Source organism: Pavona decussata, unplaced genomic scaffold, assembly GCF_977016875.1.
Source record: "Pavona decussata unplaced genomic scaffold, jaPavDecu1.1 SCAFFOLD_128, whole genome shotgun sequence".
NCBI lineage: Eukaryota > Metazoa > Cnidaria > Anthozoa > Scleractinia > Agariciidae > Pavona > Pavona decussata.
Window position 1 is genome coordinate 3,163,054 of NW_028145542.1, and position 15,151 is coordinate 3,178,204.

Here is a 15,151-nt window from a genome sequence, read left to right on the forward strand (position 1 = left end):
CCTCTATTAATCCCCAAGAGCTTATTTATTTCAAGCTCATTTGAGGGGGATCTCAAACTGCCCATAGGTTATCAGTTTAACAGTTTTTTGTATAATTCATAAATTTCAAGAGGTTCCCACAGGTGAATACAAATGTTAAAATTAATGACTTGTACAATATACATATATAACGTCACTCAAAGCTGAAGTCGCAAGTACTGTACAATAAATTTGTGTCAGGATTGATATGGTAAAAATTAACTGGTGATACTACAGGTCTGTTATTTATTCTTTTTGTTGTCAAGAAAAAAAGGGTAAGGGGAGGAGGGGGAAGGACTTAAAAAGGAGTAAGGCTTAAGAAATTCTTGCTTGAGGGGGGGGGGGGTTAATAGAGGATTTATGGTAGTCAAACACTGATGGAATGATTGCTTTGAAAATTAAGTCAAGAAAAGAAGACACAAGTAGAATGTCACAGAAACTCATATTTACAGATGCATCTAACAATCAAGAAAACATTTATCATACAGTACCATGATCACTTAGTGAAAAGTTACATCATTAGCCTTTGGCAAGTTCCGATAAAGGTTTCCTCATCAGTTGATTAGTTGGGACAATAATTAAAATGCAATGCAATACAATACCATAATTATTTACAATAACTTTATTAAGGAGTCCTAGGTTATTTCATCCTTAGTTTATAATATTTCAGAAATAAATTACAAACTTTATAATAGCTAACATACTTATAGACAAATTCTGTTTCTGTATGTGTATTTCCATTAACAGAGTGAATGTAATAATTATCAGTTCACAGAACTGTCTACATTAAAACTCAAGAAGAGGATACAAACTGTTCATTTTAAACAATATTGCTATGGATTTGTTTCAGGGTAGTCCTCTGACCAAATCTTTGACCAAGGTTTGGCCACTAGCCAACTGGTAAGTGTGACCCCCACCAGTTGAAACTTTTTAACGCCTATGTCGCAAATGGAGGTTGGGTGCCCAGGAGCCAGGGGCTGGTACCGCCAACCCAAACCCAGATAGGTAGAATACCCCATAAGCCTGCCCTACCCACAACCCAGCCCCAACCCTAGCACCCGTCACACTGAGACTAGAAGCTCAGTGGAAAAATACTAAGTACATAAGACAACAAACTAACCCTAACCCTAACCAACCCCCAACACCAATCCCAAGCAATAACAAGGTAACACTACTGGGAGGGAAGGGAGGGATAGAAAAGCCCAACAAAACGCGATAACTAGCCACGCCACGAAAAACGCTGAGTAGAGTATATTTCCGAGCACGTGCAAAGGAGCACGCCTAAACTGCAAGAGAATACTGCTGGCCATGCAACTGACTGCAGACCTGAACCAGGCCCAAACAGTAATGTAACAACAAACGCTAATGTGCCACCCGTGCTCAAACTATACGCCAATAAACGCTAACGCCTCGCTACGCCACGCCACCAAGGAGCAAACTTGCTCCAAGTTGTAAACTAAGTTAAATTACATTTAACCTTATTAAAAGATGCTCATGTTTAGTTTGCATAAATTATTACTTTCATCCATTTACAGACCTCCCAATTAAAAATGGATTACACTAAGTTGACTGACAAATAAAGTTGCATAGTATGTTGTTGTGGCATTACTTATGTGTATCACATTAGAGAAGCTCACCTTTTCGTCCCATTCCCAAACCTTCCACAAGTCATCAATATTGAGTTCAGGTTCAATGTACTCCTTTCTGTAGTTGGCAATAAATGGAACCTAAAAGATTGACATCATTCAGTTTCGCTCAGGTTTTACTGCGAGGATTAAATATGTATACGATATTGAGCTTCATGTTGCAAGGGAGAATAACAAACTATTGCAACATCTAAAGAAATGTGAGAAATTAATCCACTTATTTCAATAACATTACATGATGACACTTAAAGCTACTTACAGGTACAGTTTTTCTGTGAGTAAATTGTGTGTTCTTTTCTGTAATTGATTTCATATTGCTTTTTTTTAGCTTTATTTTATGTACTAGTGTTACGTCTTTTTTCCCCTTCTGTATTTGAAAAAGTTTTATTCTTGAAATATATTATTTAATAATCAATAAAAATTTGAAAAAAATCTAGCTTCTCTTTACAAGATCAACGGTGTCCAAATATGGCCTGGCCTGGAACTCTGTTAGATCTCTTTCCATGTGCAATTTTCAGTGATGTCATTGCAGGCATGGATATTCTGGATAATAAAAATCCCACCAACTGTGCTTGCTCCCGATGTTACATCCAAGGAATTTTGGATTTTTCTGCTATTGTAAAGAATAGTGTGCTGCCTCCCTAACGCTAGCGAGCAATTTTTTTCAACTTCCTCATGTATCAGTAGAAAAAAAAATTGATTTAATTTGTAGCTCAGTGGTTTGAGCATCCAAACAGGTTCAACTCCCATTGAGAACTCAGAATTTTTTTGTTTTTAATGTTTTAATGTTAGTGACAGAAGACTGAATATAGTTTTCTTAATTAGGCCTAAAGTTGTGAATAGCTACTTTTTGTAGCGGTGGGATGAATTACTGTAAAAGCCTGGAACTGACAGGTTAAAAAATTGACCCAACAAACCTCAAAAAGCTGGTTCCTCATCAGGTTCAAAGCCTCCCTGATCTTGCCAACAGCAGAGTAAGGTTTGGCTGCTTTGGAGTGCAAGTGGATTTCACCGTCAAGAAGATCCTAGAATAGTCATGCAACAAATGTCACTACTGACCATAAAAGAACCAGACAAACAACACAATGAAATAAACACTGGAACAACATTATGGTCATGAAAGAAATGTGATGTTATGTCTGAAGCCTATGACCTTCCTTACCAGTTCAGATGCTCTACCACTGAGCTACAGGAGACTCGTGGGAGCTAAGGCCATTAAACAAGGTTCACGTGATAAACATCCTCTATACTGCTTGGATTTGAATGTTGATGAGTGGTATATTTTAAAGAAATGTGAAAACCTATGACCTTCCAATTACTAGTACGGGTGCTCTAACACTGAGCTACAAGAGACTCATGGGAGCTAAGCCATTAAACTTGCTTTGTATGGCAGACATCCTGCATACTGCTAGGATTTGAATGTTGATGAATGGTATATGTTAAAGAAATGTGATCGGATTTCCTTTTTCTGAGTGCATATGTGTCACTGACTGAAAAAATACCTCTATCAACATTATTGTTCATGTTACCAGCTGGTCTCTTAGAACTGAGATAAAAAGCTTCGACAAAGTTGGTTAGACTTAGTATTGCTTTATTCTTACTTGTTTACATAATTTTATTTTCTATTTCATCCAATTTAATACTCACTGAGAACCTAAACCATTTGAACTGTTAAGCTGCTTAGCAATGCATTTATAGCTATTTGACTTGGATGTAACAATGTAATTGTAATCAATATATTCAGCTATTTTTATTATGAGCCAAACCTGCTGTTGTGATATCGGCATTTCCAGGAATGCATGTCGATAAATCCACTCTGCCTCATCGTCTAGTTCACCTTCTTCTGTTGATTTCACGGGCATGTCACGCACCTAACAGAAAGTATAACACAGTTAGCTGCGCTTCTGATACAGTGAAACACAATGCAAAATATTATGTGGCATCTTCAGGGCAGCAAGAGAGAGTTACTACATGTATATGTGGCAGCTTAATCAGCTTTCCTAAAGTCAATCAAGTCAAGTCAATTTCATTCAACTCATACAAATTGGTACCTAAATATTACAGAAATGTTAGAATGATTTTTCAATTTAAATTACACGTACCAGTATAGGAAATAGTATTCATAGCAAAAAACCAAAATCATCCACAACTGTGATTAAAGATAGATAAGAAAAAGTGAAAAGTGAAAACAGACAAGTTTGGGACACCCAAACAGTTTGTGGAACTAATCAAGTAGGGGACCCAACGTAAATAAAGGTCAGAAAAGGAATTCAGTAGTGAATAAGAATTTAGATAAAAAGTATTACTTTGTGAACTAACTACTAATTTAAAGAATAAATTTATAAACTTGATTTCAAACAACTACAGTACTAAGGTTTTCTATTTTTGATCTAAAATATACTAAATCAATTCAGGTTATGTACAAGTTGTGTAATATTCCATAACATTGTGATAAGTGACCTAAAATGACCTGAGTCTTGTTCCCATCACAGTTACTGTAAGTTGTAAATTTTGTGTTTTCTTTTTATCAGCCAAATTTCAGTGTTTCCAAATTGGGCGTGCAGTATTAAGGTAACACAAATTTTAGGTAAAAGTGGGTGGTACTGGAGAGGCTGTGTTATTTTGTTTGTCCAAATTGTACAATATTTATTACAAAAATCTGCAAAGGAAACTTTACACACAAGTGTACAACATACATACTACGCATGAATAAGTGAATGAATGTCCCAGTTATGTATGGAACTTAAGTAGTTGTGAAAAGAAAGCCTGAAAAAAGTTCAGGCTTGAACGGGACTCAAACCCATGACCTCTGCAGTGTTCTACCAACTGATCGAGCTATCAAGCCAGCTGGGAGCTGGTCATCAAGGTGAAGTGATGGATGTGGAAAATTTATGTAATGTATTATAATGTATGTATCGAGGTGAAGTAATGGAAATGAATATAATTATGAACTTATTTAATACATATATTAGAACTGCAGATGAAAGAATGAATACTGTAAGTGAATGGCCACTGGAGCTACATAAACCAGTATGGCAGAGGTCTTGGGTTTGCATCCCATTCAAGCCTAAATTGTTTCAGGTCTTCTTTTTGCAACTACCGGTACTTAAATTGTGTATATACATGTATCTGCAATGGTCAAACTCATTCATTTTTTCATCCACAGTTCTAATAAACATAATTTTGATGTTCCACTTCATGTTAAGTAGTAACTACAATCATGGACTAAACTCTAGGGAGAAACTTGATTTTCTGTTACCTCTATATGCAAGCCAATTGGAAAACGTTGTCCCCCTCAACTTCCTCCCAACCCCCACCCCCTAAGCATGATACAATATAATTAATGTTGAACCCATGTGTCCAGGAGGCTACTTGCAAGTCAACACTGATTTCAGGGGGAGAGGGTGGTGGAAGTGGAGCTGTACAAAACAGTAGAAGTGTCATTTTATTTGAGGAGATGAAGAATGTCCACGACAGTGATTTAAATTTGAAGCTTTGTACTCCAAAGCCTTTTTGTATTTCAAAATGTTTTTTCACTTTTTCATTTCTTACCTGAAACCTTTCAGGTATATCTGCAGTTCTGATTTCATTGTCCTTGCTTGTTAACATTCCTTTCTCAAGTTCACTTGGTTCAAACACCTACGACAATATTAAGCATTAGTTTATCTGCTTCCCAAAGACCACAACCATTGCTTACTGTGTCCAGTTCTAAGGTGTTTCGATACAGTTTTCTTAAGGGACCATACCTCACTTTTTTAACGGCTGTTAGGTAGACTTCTCTAGTACAGATCAATGTGAAATTTACACCTGGTCCAGTTATTGATTTTAGAATGGAGTTTGTCAGGATTGATATTTTGTACATTTTGCGTGATCCAGATTTGAATTAGAGAAGTCACTGATTACCAAATTCTTAAACTATGGTATACAACAAATCAAATGGACAAGAATAAAATATAAATCACTAAAACATTTAGGTATAACATTGTTCACATCATCAGGCATCTGAGGTGAAGATCTTGCAAAAATCTACTGAGCCATTCCCAAGATTTTTGTAAAAATGCACTCATTTGAAAACTTCAAGAAAATTCTTAAGGGAACAATGTCAAAGAAAAAACTCATTCTCAAGCTTTTGGTATTTGGCAATTGCAAACAGAAGAACCAATCCACTAACTTCATAAATTGATTTCTTTGTGGATTTTTTTTTCTGTCTTTGAAGCACACCATCTTCTCCATCTTCTTCTTCATATTCATTTTCTTCCTCATCTGAAGAGAAGTCATCTCGTCCATACTTCTCAAATTCATCAAAATCAAAATCAAGACCAAAGATATCTTGGGCTTCCATCAGGGCTCTAGTCGTAATCAAACAAAGAAAACAACATGAAGAATTCCAACTAAATAATCGTACGTTTCCAAAAGAAAGGGGCTTATTATTGAAATTGATTATGTTTTAAACACTGGCAGTTCCAGAATAATATCCATACTCCCCCCACGAAAGGTCTTTTGTATCACACCCCCCTCCCCCCAAGAAAATTCCAGTTTAGCTTCATTCTTTGCTACTAAAATTTTGACTTTTAAGACCCCCCTTCCCCTAGGAATTTCCAATGATCTTCCATGGGGTGGGTGTGGATTTTTTCTGGAACTGTACATTCCCATTTCCCCTCCTCCTTGGGCCCTACCAAAGTTTCAGTGTCAAAATGTTTAGCATTCATGTGGTATCATTGCTCTAGATCATCCCATTTTTGGGTAAAAATGTCTGCTAAATTTGTCTTTTCGTGTGGATTACCTTGCTCATACATGAGTTGCTCCTAAATCACCCCCAACAAGATAAAATCAAGTGAATGTTCAAAGAAAGAATGAGGCCAAGAAATTATTTCAAATAAAAAAAAAGATTTCTTAAGTTGGTGTCCATTCTTTCTTAGCTATCCAAAGCTGAAAACTTGAGAAGATTTTCTGGATAAATACAATAGCCATTTTGCATCATAACATTTGGCCATAATTTTTCAGCTGCCATTGAAGTATCAGCCAAAAATAAATCACACAGTCTGTTTGATGGTAAGGCAGTTCAGAAAGGTTTTTAGGTGCAGTTCACAGAAAGCCACACATGTGATCCCTAAAATGCACCCTTTAACTGAATAAATCAAAATTCCTATCAAAAGTTGTGTGCCGATGACACTAGAGGTGAAAATGCAGTTTAAAATTGTACAAAACAGAAATAAAGCCTGTAGGAAACATTTTTTTAACTCAAAATACTGCGTGGCCAGCTACCATATATTGATTTTTTGCATGCCTGCAACATTCAAAATGCCATTTATAATAGACAAGTTCGTGACAAGTCCGTGGTTCCTTTTTAAGAACAACTAATATTTGATTTTGCTCTTTTGGCGATCAATGTTCCTGATTAAAATTGCTAAAAAGGGGCTTAAAACTGACTTAAAAAAAACTTAAGAAAGTTTCCCAAATTTTCGAACCATACATGTATCTCTGGTCCTTCTTCGGGAAACAATGAATCTGAAATTCATTTAATCGCTGCTTCATATTTCGGCTCCCAAGAGATCTTAACAGCGGCACATATGCCCTTGGGAACTCCATTCTTTCGTTCACAAAGTTCTCGTCAATGTTTGAGTGTAAAGAGTCCAGAAAAATTCTGCACTTGTAATTAGTTTCATTCGTTTCAAGAATTTCGCCGCAGCGTGGGTGGATGTGTACGCAGTTTCTTCGGCATGTTGTTGGATTGTTGACTCTTTACTTGCAGCACGTGCGGGATCGTGTTCCACTCTTCTCGAAGCCCAGCACCGTTTGCTCTCACCAATTAGGAAAAATCGCAGTCTTTGCATTCAAGGGCATATGTGCTGCTGTTAAAGTCTCTTGGGAGCCGAAAAATGAAGCAGTGATTTTGAGTTTCAGATTCATTGTGCCCTGAAGAAGGACCAGAGATACGGTTCAAAAATTTGGGAAACTTTTTTAAGTTTTTTTAAATCAGTTTTAAGCCCCTTTTTAGCAATATTTGATTTGTCAGCTTAGATTTCTTCTTTTTTTTTATAACATACACTTAATATTTAAGACCAGCTAAAAGTTGTTTATAAAGTTGCCAGTGTTTGGGAAGTGGACAAGATTCAAATGACAGCCATCACTGGCTGATTACATAAAATGCAAATTTCACGTTTGTTGGTAACTGCTTAAATTCTTTTGTTTTATTTGACAGTACCACACAAAGAAAACTTAAAGCAATGAATACCAAATTATGGCAAAAATGCACACTTTTAGACAAGTCTGAAAAAATACCTATATACCCATTTTTTCCTGCATAAAGAACGCATCTGCGTGGTTCACCTAATTCTGAACAGCACAGTAAATACTTACGAATCATGCACAGTTCCTGGAAGTCGTCTTTTTTTCTTGGCATGCTTATTAATAGGATTTCCTTCATCATCAACAATGAAGTCATCCACATCTAAACAAGGAATTGATGGCCATTAAAATTGGAAGACAAAAGAGAATGAAGGTAATTATGGTGATCTACAGTTTAGAAATCAGGATATCTATTCTTGCCCCAATTCATGTCCACACACTATATTATTTCCTGCACCCAAGAAAAAGTTAACTCTAGTTTGCCCATTAGAAAGCTGGTATTCAGATGCCCTTTCTGGCTTGCTCCAGTGCATTAAATCATTTAGTTTTCTGTGTGGTAATTGCCATGGCTTGAACCATGAGACAACTAAGTGCAATGTGTTACTGTTACTTGCTCAGCCACAAAAATGACTGGATGGGACTCTTGATTAGACAAACTACTTGATTATTGCAAAAAAAATTATAATAAATCAACAAAATGTGAATGAATCCTTTGTACCAAATAATGTTAAAAAACAATAACAAAAACACCATTTATCGTATGATATAACATAACACACCTTCTTCTGATTCTTCAGAGTCAACAATATCTCCATATGTGTCATCTACTTGTGGCTGCTGGGTTGGGGGCTCTGCAGGAACCTGTGGATATCACAGCACTGTTTAAACAACCTTGCAACATACCAATACAGAACTGAGCCTCTCATTAGACGTAGCCAGTCAATTTAAGGGGAGTCATATATATTACCCTCCTCCCGACAAACGCCTGCTTACCAGAGGTCAGCATTCCTTTGCCAGCACTTGGCCAATCACATTTTACCATCAAATTCTAGATAACTGACCCTCCACTTAAACCACTATCTAGTAAAAGACACAACTGGCAACTGAACTCTTTACAAATTTGTTTTTGCAAAAAACCTCAAAGTTTGGGCTAAGGAAAATGCTTTCTCTAACCCAGTTAAGGGGCACTGTGGATAGACTTGAGTGTAATTCAAAAACAATGCAAAACAAATTTAAGCTTTAAGATGGTAGGGATATTGTGAGAGTCCATAGCAGTGCACCAGTATGTGTACATGTATAATCTTTAATCGGCGACCCATTTTTACACTTAGGTAAAATTTCAATATGCTCAGTGGATAGGAGCATCCTCTACTTTACTTATGAGATAGGTTTTTATAGTTTGGTCGTAATTAGCTTTTTGGTTTCAGTAAAAGCCTAATACAAAGATTCAGTTCAAGACAATTTGTTTTGTGCATTTGCACTTATCGAAAATCTTGAACAATGAATCGCTAAAAGACAGAAACACAGCCAGTGTGTCTTCAAAAAAAAAAAATCATTTCTACATGCTGCTCAAGCTCGCTCAAAGATAGAAGTGTTTCTTTGACTGAGGAACAAAAACAAGAACAGATCAGGTTTGTGAAACAAGCATGTTCCCTCCAAGGAAGATTTTGTGGGAAAATTACCACAAGAAACGGCTAAACAAAGTAATTTGCAGTTCACGAAAACATTCCCTGCAGAATGCAAATTTCACAGTTCAGGATCTCAAGTTTCAACTCCAAAGTTATCACAAGTCACACTCTTAGCTTAATGCACCTTATTCATGCTCCATTAAAGGGAAGATTACAAGTTGCCATCCTCTCTTTAACTGACAGAGTATTTCATCAGTAGACCACTAAATTTTCTTCCACACAAAAGTCACCCTTATTAACTATTGCACCTTCTTTTACTACTATGCACACACTCTGTATATCGCAGGATGGTGCAAGAAACTCTTGATTTTTTTAAGGATGGCACTCATAACACAAAAGTACTTTTGCGCTGTTTATTACTTTGTGGGAAAAACACTTTATCCCAGGCTTTTGGAATCCAAAAAGAAAACTGGGGTAACCACATATTTGTCAGAGACAATCAAGCATCAACTTTGAAAAATGCTGTGTACATTATTATGTATTTTATATTTTATCTTATAATTTTTGTTGTTTCATTATTTCTGAAAAATGCAGGTAGCGCCAATTTTCTCTTTGGATTCCAGTAGCCCTTGCTAAGATCATTTGGGACATCTAACAAAATTAAGCCCAAAATGCACATTTATAGACTGGATATATACTAGCAGTCATGGTAAGATTATTACCGCTGTCATTGCACAAAGTTTCACTCCCCTCCCCCTCCCCCCCCCCCCCCCCCCACACCTTAATGCTTAAAAAATTAATTTTGGATCCTCAAGTGTTGGTTTTGGATGCAATTTTGTGAGGTAGGTAAACGGCAGAAATTACCGCTTGTATGGGAATCTGATACCAAATAATTTCCTACAATACTAACTTTTCAATGCATCTGAAGGAACTTTGACAAGGTGAGAGCTTACAGGCAAAATTTACATGCACTAACAAATACATTGAAAATTTAAATACATGTAAACACAAGATCTTTCCTAACTTACCTCCATGCCTCAAATTTGGACAATAACATTATTTTGCCCTGCATCTTACTAGTTAGTTAACAATCTGTCTTTTTTAAATTAAAAATTAACAACATGGTTATACATGCTTGCCTTCCTGACAAAATAGCATCCTTGATTTAGTCATTACCTCGCCTGTATCCTCATCACCCTCAAAAAGTTCATTAGCAATTGCTTCTCTCTCATTCACAGCAGCATTTCCAGCAGACTGGTCCTCTTCATCATCATCCGAGTCCAGCAACTTAACTTTCTTTAAACGAGGCTTTTTCTGGAATCGTAATAAATTTTGATGTAATTAATAATCTACCAGTGGTGAAAAAGAAAATATTATATCGCGGACTTACATAGAAGTTATCATTAAACTGCAAGAGGTCAATAAAACAATAAACTAAAAACACGTTTCGAATAAATGATCGCTGATTATATTAAGCTTAAGTTCCAGTATGAGTTTTAATTTGGCTGCTAATGATCGTGATGGAATTCATTCCTACACGGTCAGAGAAGGAGTAAGTGGCGATGAATTTAATTTTCGTGATAAAGTAAGAAAACTAGAGGTTCTCACCCGCTGTAAACGGATGCCTAAGTTCTCCTCGATCAGAGACAAATCTTCTTCATCCAGTTCAGCTTCATCTGAAACAATAGTGGAATCTTCGAATCAGCTGAAAACACACTTCCACAAGCGACGTGTTCAAAAATTCTTTAATGACAACTTAAAGTGATTGTTGTACCCTTTCTTCGTTTTCTATGATGATGCCCGTGATGAGCTTCCTCTTCTTCGCCGCCGCTTTCTTCTTCTTCGTCATTGATGATGTCGTTCGCATCATCTCTCTGCTCCTCTTCGTCTTCGTCGCCTTCTTCCCCATCATCTTCCTCATCGTCGCTTTTATTCGACAGGCTTTCGTCCAATGAGTCTTCTTCCGCTTCACTGTCACCAAAATTTGACATGACGGAGGACGATAAAATGCAGAAGAAGACAAGAAATGGACACGAGGGAAGGCAAGCGTCGAGTCTAGTGGAGTTATCAAAATGGCTGACTGACGAGGAGGGAACTGGGGTTGAGTCTAATTTTCAGTCTGCGAGCGATCTGCGGGGGTCGCGTGGGAGAACAAACTGGGAAAACCTGGGAACAAAATAAAATTCGGAAAATCGGCGAAAAATCGAAAATCCACCAATGAGGGCCAAGATGAACCTTTTTTCAGGAGACGAGAAACCTGTAGGGAGGAAAAACTGTCATTTAGGTATTTCACATGTTCAAAGAGCCATCCAGTTTATGTGACCTCATACGCATGATCCTTACCATGAACAATTTTACGTTCAACGACAAACACTATCCACAGACGCACGGAACTGCTATGGGAACCAGAATGGCTCCTTCTTACGCCAATTTATTTCTCGCCAAATTTGAGACGGACGCATTACTACGTGCTCCATTTCAACCATACATATGGTGGCGCTTCATAGACGACATCTTCATGATATGGACACACTCTCTCGACGACCTCCAAACCTTCACTACTTATCTCAATAACATTCACCCCACTATTAAATTTACACCCAATTATTCTCGCACATCTATACCGCCCCTTTCTGGACGTCAGTGTGTCTCTCTATAACGGCACTATCACTACCGACCTTTACACTAAGCCTACTGACAAACATCAATACTTGTTACAATCTTCATGTCATCCTAGACACACTAAGAGAGCCATTCCTTTCAGCTTAGCTCTCAGACTTCGACGTATTTGTTTTCTGACGAAACTTTTAAACTCCGAACAAACGAACTCAGAACATATCTCAACAAACGGGGATACAATCTTTCATTCCTCAACCAAGAAATAGGACGTGTTAACGGCATCCCACGTTCCGACGCTATAGCTACGAAAGACACCTCCGACACCAACCAACCTATACGAGTACCCCTTGTCGTCACATACAATCCAGCCCTTCGTTCTGTATCATCCATTATTCACAAACACTTCAACATCCTATCTTCATCTCCCCGCTGCGCTAACGTTTTCAAAGCCACACCTCTAGTTGCCCTCCGACGGACCAACAACCTGAGTGATTTACTAGTTAGCGCCAAACTACGTAATCCCACACAAAACAACCTACCCCATGGATCTTTTCGATGTAGAGACAACTGTTTAACTTGCAACTACATAACAGACGGACGTACCAGTTATACATTTCATTCTACCAGCGAAACTAGACATATTACTCATCATATAGACTGTAACTCTAAAAACGTTATTTACATGGTACACTGCAACCGCTGCCACAAACAATACATAGGAGAAACAAAACGACGACTTAAAGACCGTTTTAACGAACACCGTAGACCAGTCGACAAACAAACTTACAGTTCCAAACCCACCACAGTTTCAGAACATTTTCTTTCTAACGACCATAACGCTTCTGATATGCTACTAATTCCTCTCGAACTCATCAAATCTAATCGTGACAGTGTACGCAAAGCTCGAGAGGCATACCTCATCAACAGAGGTCAAACTATTGAACCCTTAGGTCTTAATAGGAGAGATGAGACATGAACATTTTTCCCGTCTTTCATCCTAAGTTATGCAATTAACTCATTGTTACGTATTTTGTTTTCGTCTACCACGTTGTAATGTTAGCTTATACCTATTTACCAGTTGTATTTTCAAATTTCAAATTGTAACGTTTTTGTTTATGTAACTTTAGCCTTTTTTCAGGTATCTATTGTAACTGTTTAAAATTGTAACGTATCTTGCCACAGGGTCAGTCTCAAACAAACCCTGAAGAAACAAGGCCGTGCCTTTCGAAATATTGGAAAATATACTTCCCTGACCGTGAAATCAGCCTTGCTCTTTTTTTAGATTATCCAGTTCCTCAACTGAAATATCTCGAACAGATCTATTGATAACACACGTAGTTTTTCTACTTTAGATTAGATACATGTGTGAAAAGAGTACAAGTTTTCCATGGAAGGTATAAGAAAGGGTCAAATAATCTGTAAAAGATGATATGAAAAAGCAAACTGCAAACTATAGACGGCAGACTAATAGGGTCCTTTCAAAATATTTAAATTCAGCTTGAATGCGAGATCTGATGACACAAACAACAGAAATGAATAAACATGATTATTCAGTTTTCTTTGTTTGTGTTCTCTTAGCCTCATTATAAAGTTGAATTTTAATATATCGAAAGAAGTCTATCGGTGGTTTGCAAAACAAAAGAAAATTTGTTCACATAGTTTGCATAAAAATGGAAGTTAACTCCCAGAGAAGAAAAATCTTATTGTTCCTGTCCACCAACATGGCCGCCATGACGTCACACGCAAACCATCAATTCTGACGACGACGGAGGTGGCGAAAAATAAACAAAGTGGTTAGAACAAATGGAATATATTACAACAAATGATAAATTTCAGTTGGTCTAGCCATTTTGTTTATTTTTCGCAGCCTCCGCCGTCAGGATAATGGGCCAATTAGTCTGCCGTCTAAATTTTGGGTAACATTTTTGAGTACCATCCCCTATGGGGTGGGGGGGGGGGGAGGGGTTACTGCCAAGTATTATGTTCAAGGTAGATCGTCGATCGATATACCCCGGGTAGCCTTCCCTTCCCTCCTGGGGGAGGACTTTGAAAAGTGCATTTGACACATTACATGATAGATACGATAGTTACATTCTTCAGTCTACGTGTTTTTTTTTTACCAACAGTCGGCAAATCCCATTGACTTCTGGCTTAAACACAGAGTTGTGGCCTCATTCACTCAGTGACCAATGTTTAAAGCGCGTGTTAATCACCCAATCCCTCCTCCCCTAAGACAATATTGGAGCCTACAAGGCATTTTTCTTACACGGACACAACATTGTACGGGGGATGGGAGTCGAGGAACGGAGATTTTTTCGTTCTCACGCGGGGTACGTACCGAGCGGAAACACCATAAATGCATGCAATTTTGTTTCAACCCTTTTGCCGTCGATTGTTGCTGTCTGATCTCTGGTAGCCTGCGAAAAGGCTTCCAAGTTGGGTATGAGCTAGGGTGAGAAGAAAAAGGACTCGGTCTGAGGGCGAGAAAGAAAGGGAGCTCGGCTCGGTCTGCACGCCGATCTTCTCTTCGCCCTATGCCCCACTTGGGAACCTCTTCACAGGCTACAATCTTGGACAGATGACATGAAAAATTAAGACCACCCCTTCCCCCCCCCCCCCCCTTTCATTTCAATGATGGAAAACTGGGGCGTTTTGCTTTGCGCGCGAACTCATCATTGATTTTCGGGAGAGGGGGGTTTAACTTCTTTGTTATTCTGTTGCTAGGATGCACCTGACAGAAGTGTATGGAAGTGGGGGGCAAGTTAATCAGGCCAACACTTCAAATTGTACATCTAGCCTTCCCCAGGGCCAGGGGCCAGATTCACAAAGCCTAAGCAGTGTTTTTAAAAGAATAGTCTATTGTTGAAATAACAATAGACTATTGTTAAGAATCAATACTTACGATACATCTTAATTTAGGAGGGATTTGTGAATGGCTCAGTGGCCCTTAGCTACAAACATTAAAAGAACATGTTCTACCTTGCAGCTCTCCTAGAACCGTTGCAAGCGTTCGATCCACTTGTTTGTAGAGATTTCTGTCCATCATGTGTGTAAATGATTGTTACATCATGCATTACGCATGCTCCGTTTACCATTGTGCTCTCCCGAATG

The 15,151-nt window shown here is 37.9% G+C and overlaps 1 protein-coding gene across 1 annotated transcript in view; it reads right to left on the bottom strand.

Annotated features, from left to right (window-relative positions):
- LOC146468997 (transcription elongation factor SPT6-like) overlaps positions 1 to 11,503 on the bottom strand; it is a 28,060-nt gene extending 16,557 nt beyond the window's left edge. Inside the window, exons 1-10 of the mRNA XM_085124050.1 lie at positions 11,196 to 11,503; positions 11,030 to 11,097; positions 10,598 to 10,735; positions 8,573 to 8,654; positions 8,025 to 8,115; positions 5,836 to 6,013; positions 5,217 to 5,303; positions 3,431 to 3,535; positions 2,582 to 2,689; positions 1,656 to 1,745 (exon numbers count right to left, since the gene is read on the bottom strand). Coding sequence (XP_084980176.1) covers positions 1,656 to 1,745; positions 2,582 to 2,689; positions 3,431 to 3,535; positions 5,217 to 5,303; positions 5,836 to 6,013; positions 8,025 to 8,115; positions 8,573 to 8,654; positions 10,598 to 10,735; positions 11,030 to 11,097; positions 11,196 to 11,412 — 1,164 coding nt within the window. The 5' untranslated portion in view covers positions 11,413 to 11,503. The remainder of the gene's footprint in view (positions 1 to 1,655; positions 1,746 to 2,581; positions 2,690 to 3,430; positions 3,536 to 5,216; positions 5,304 to 5,835; positions 6,014 to 8,024; positions 8,116 to 8,572; positions 8,655 to 10,597; positions 10,736 to 11,029; positions 11,098 to 11,195) is intronic.
- Positions 11,504 to 15,151: the final 3,648 nt, after the last annotated feature.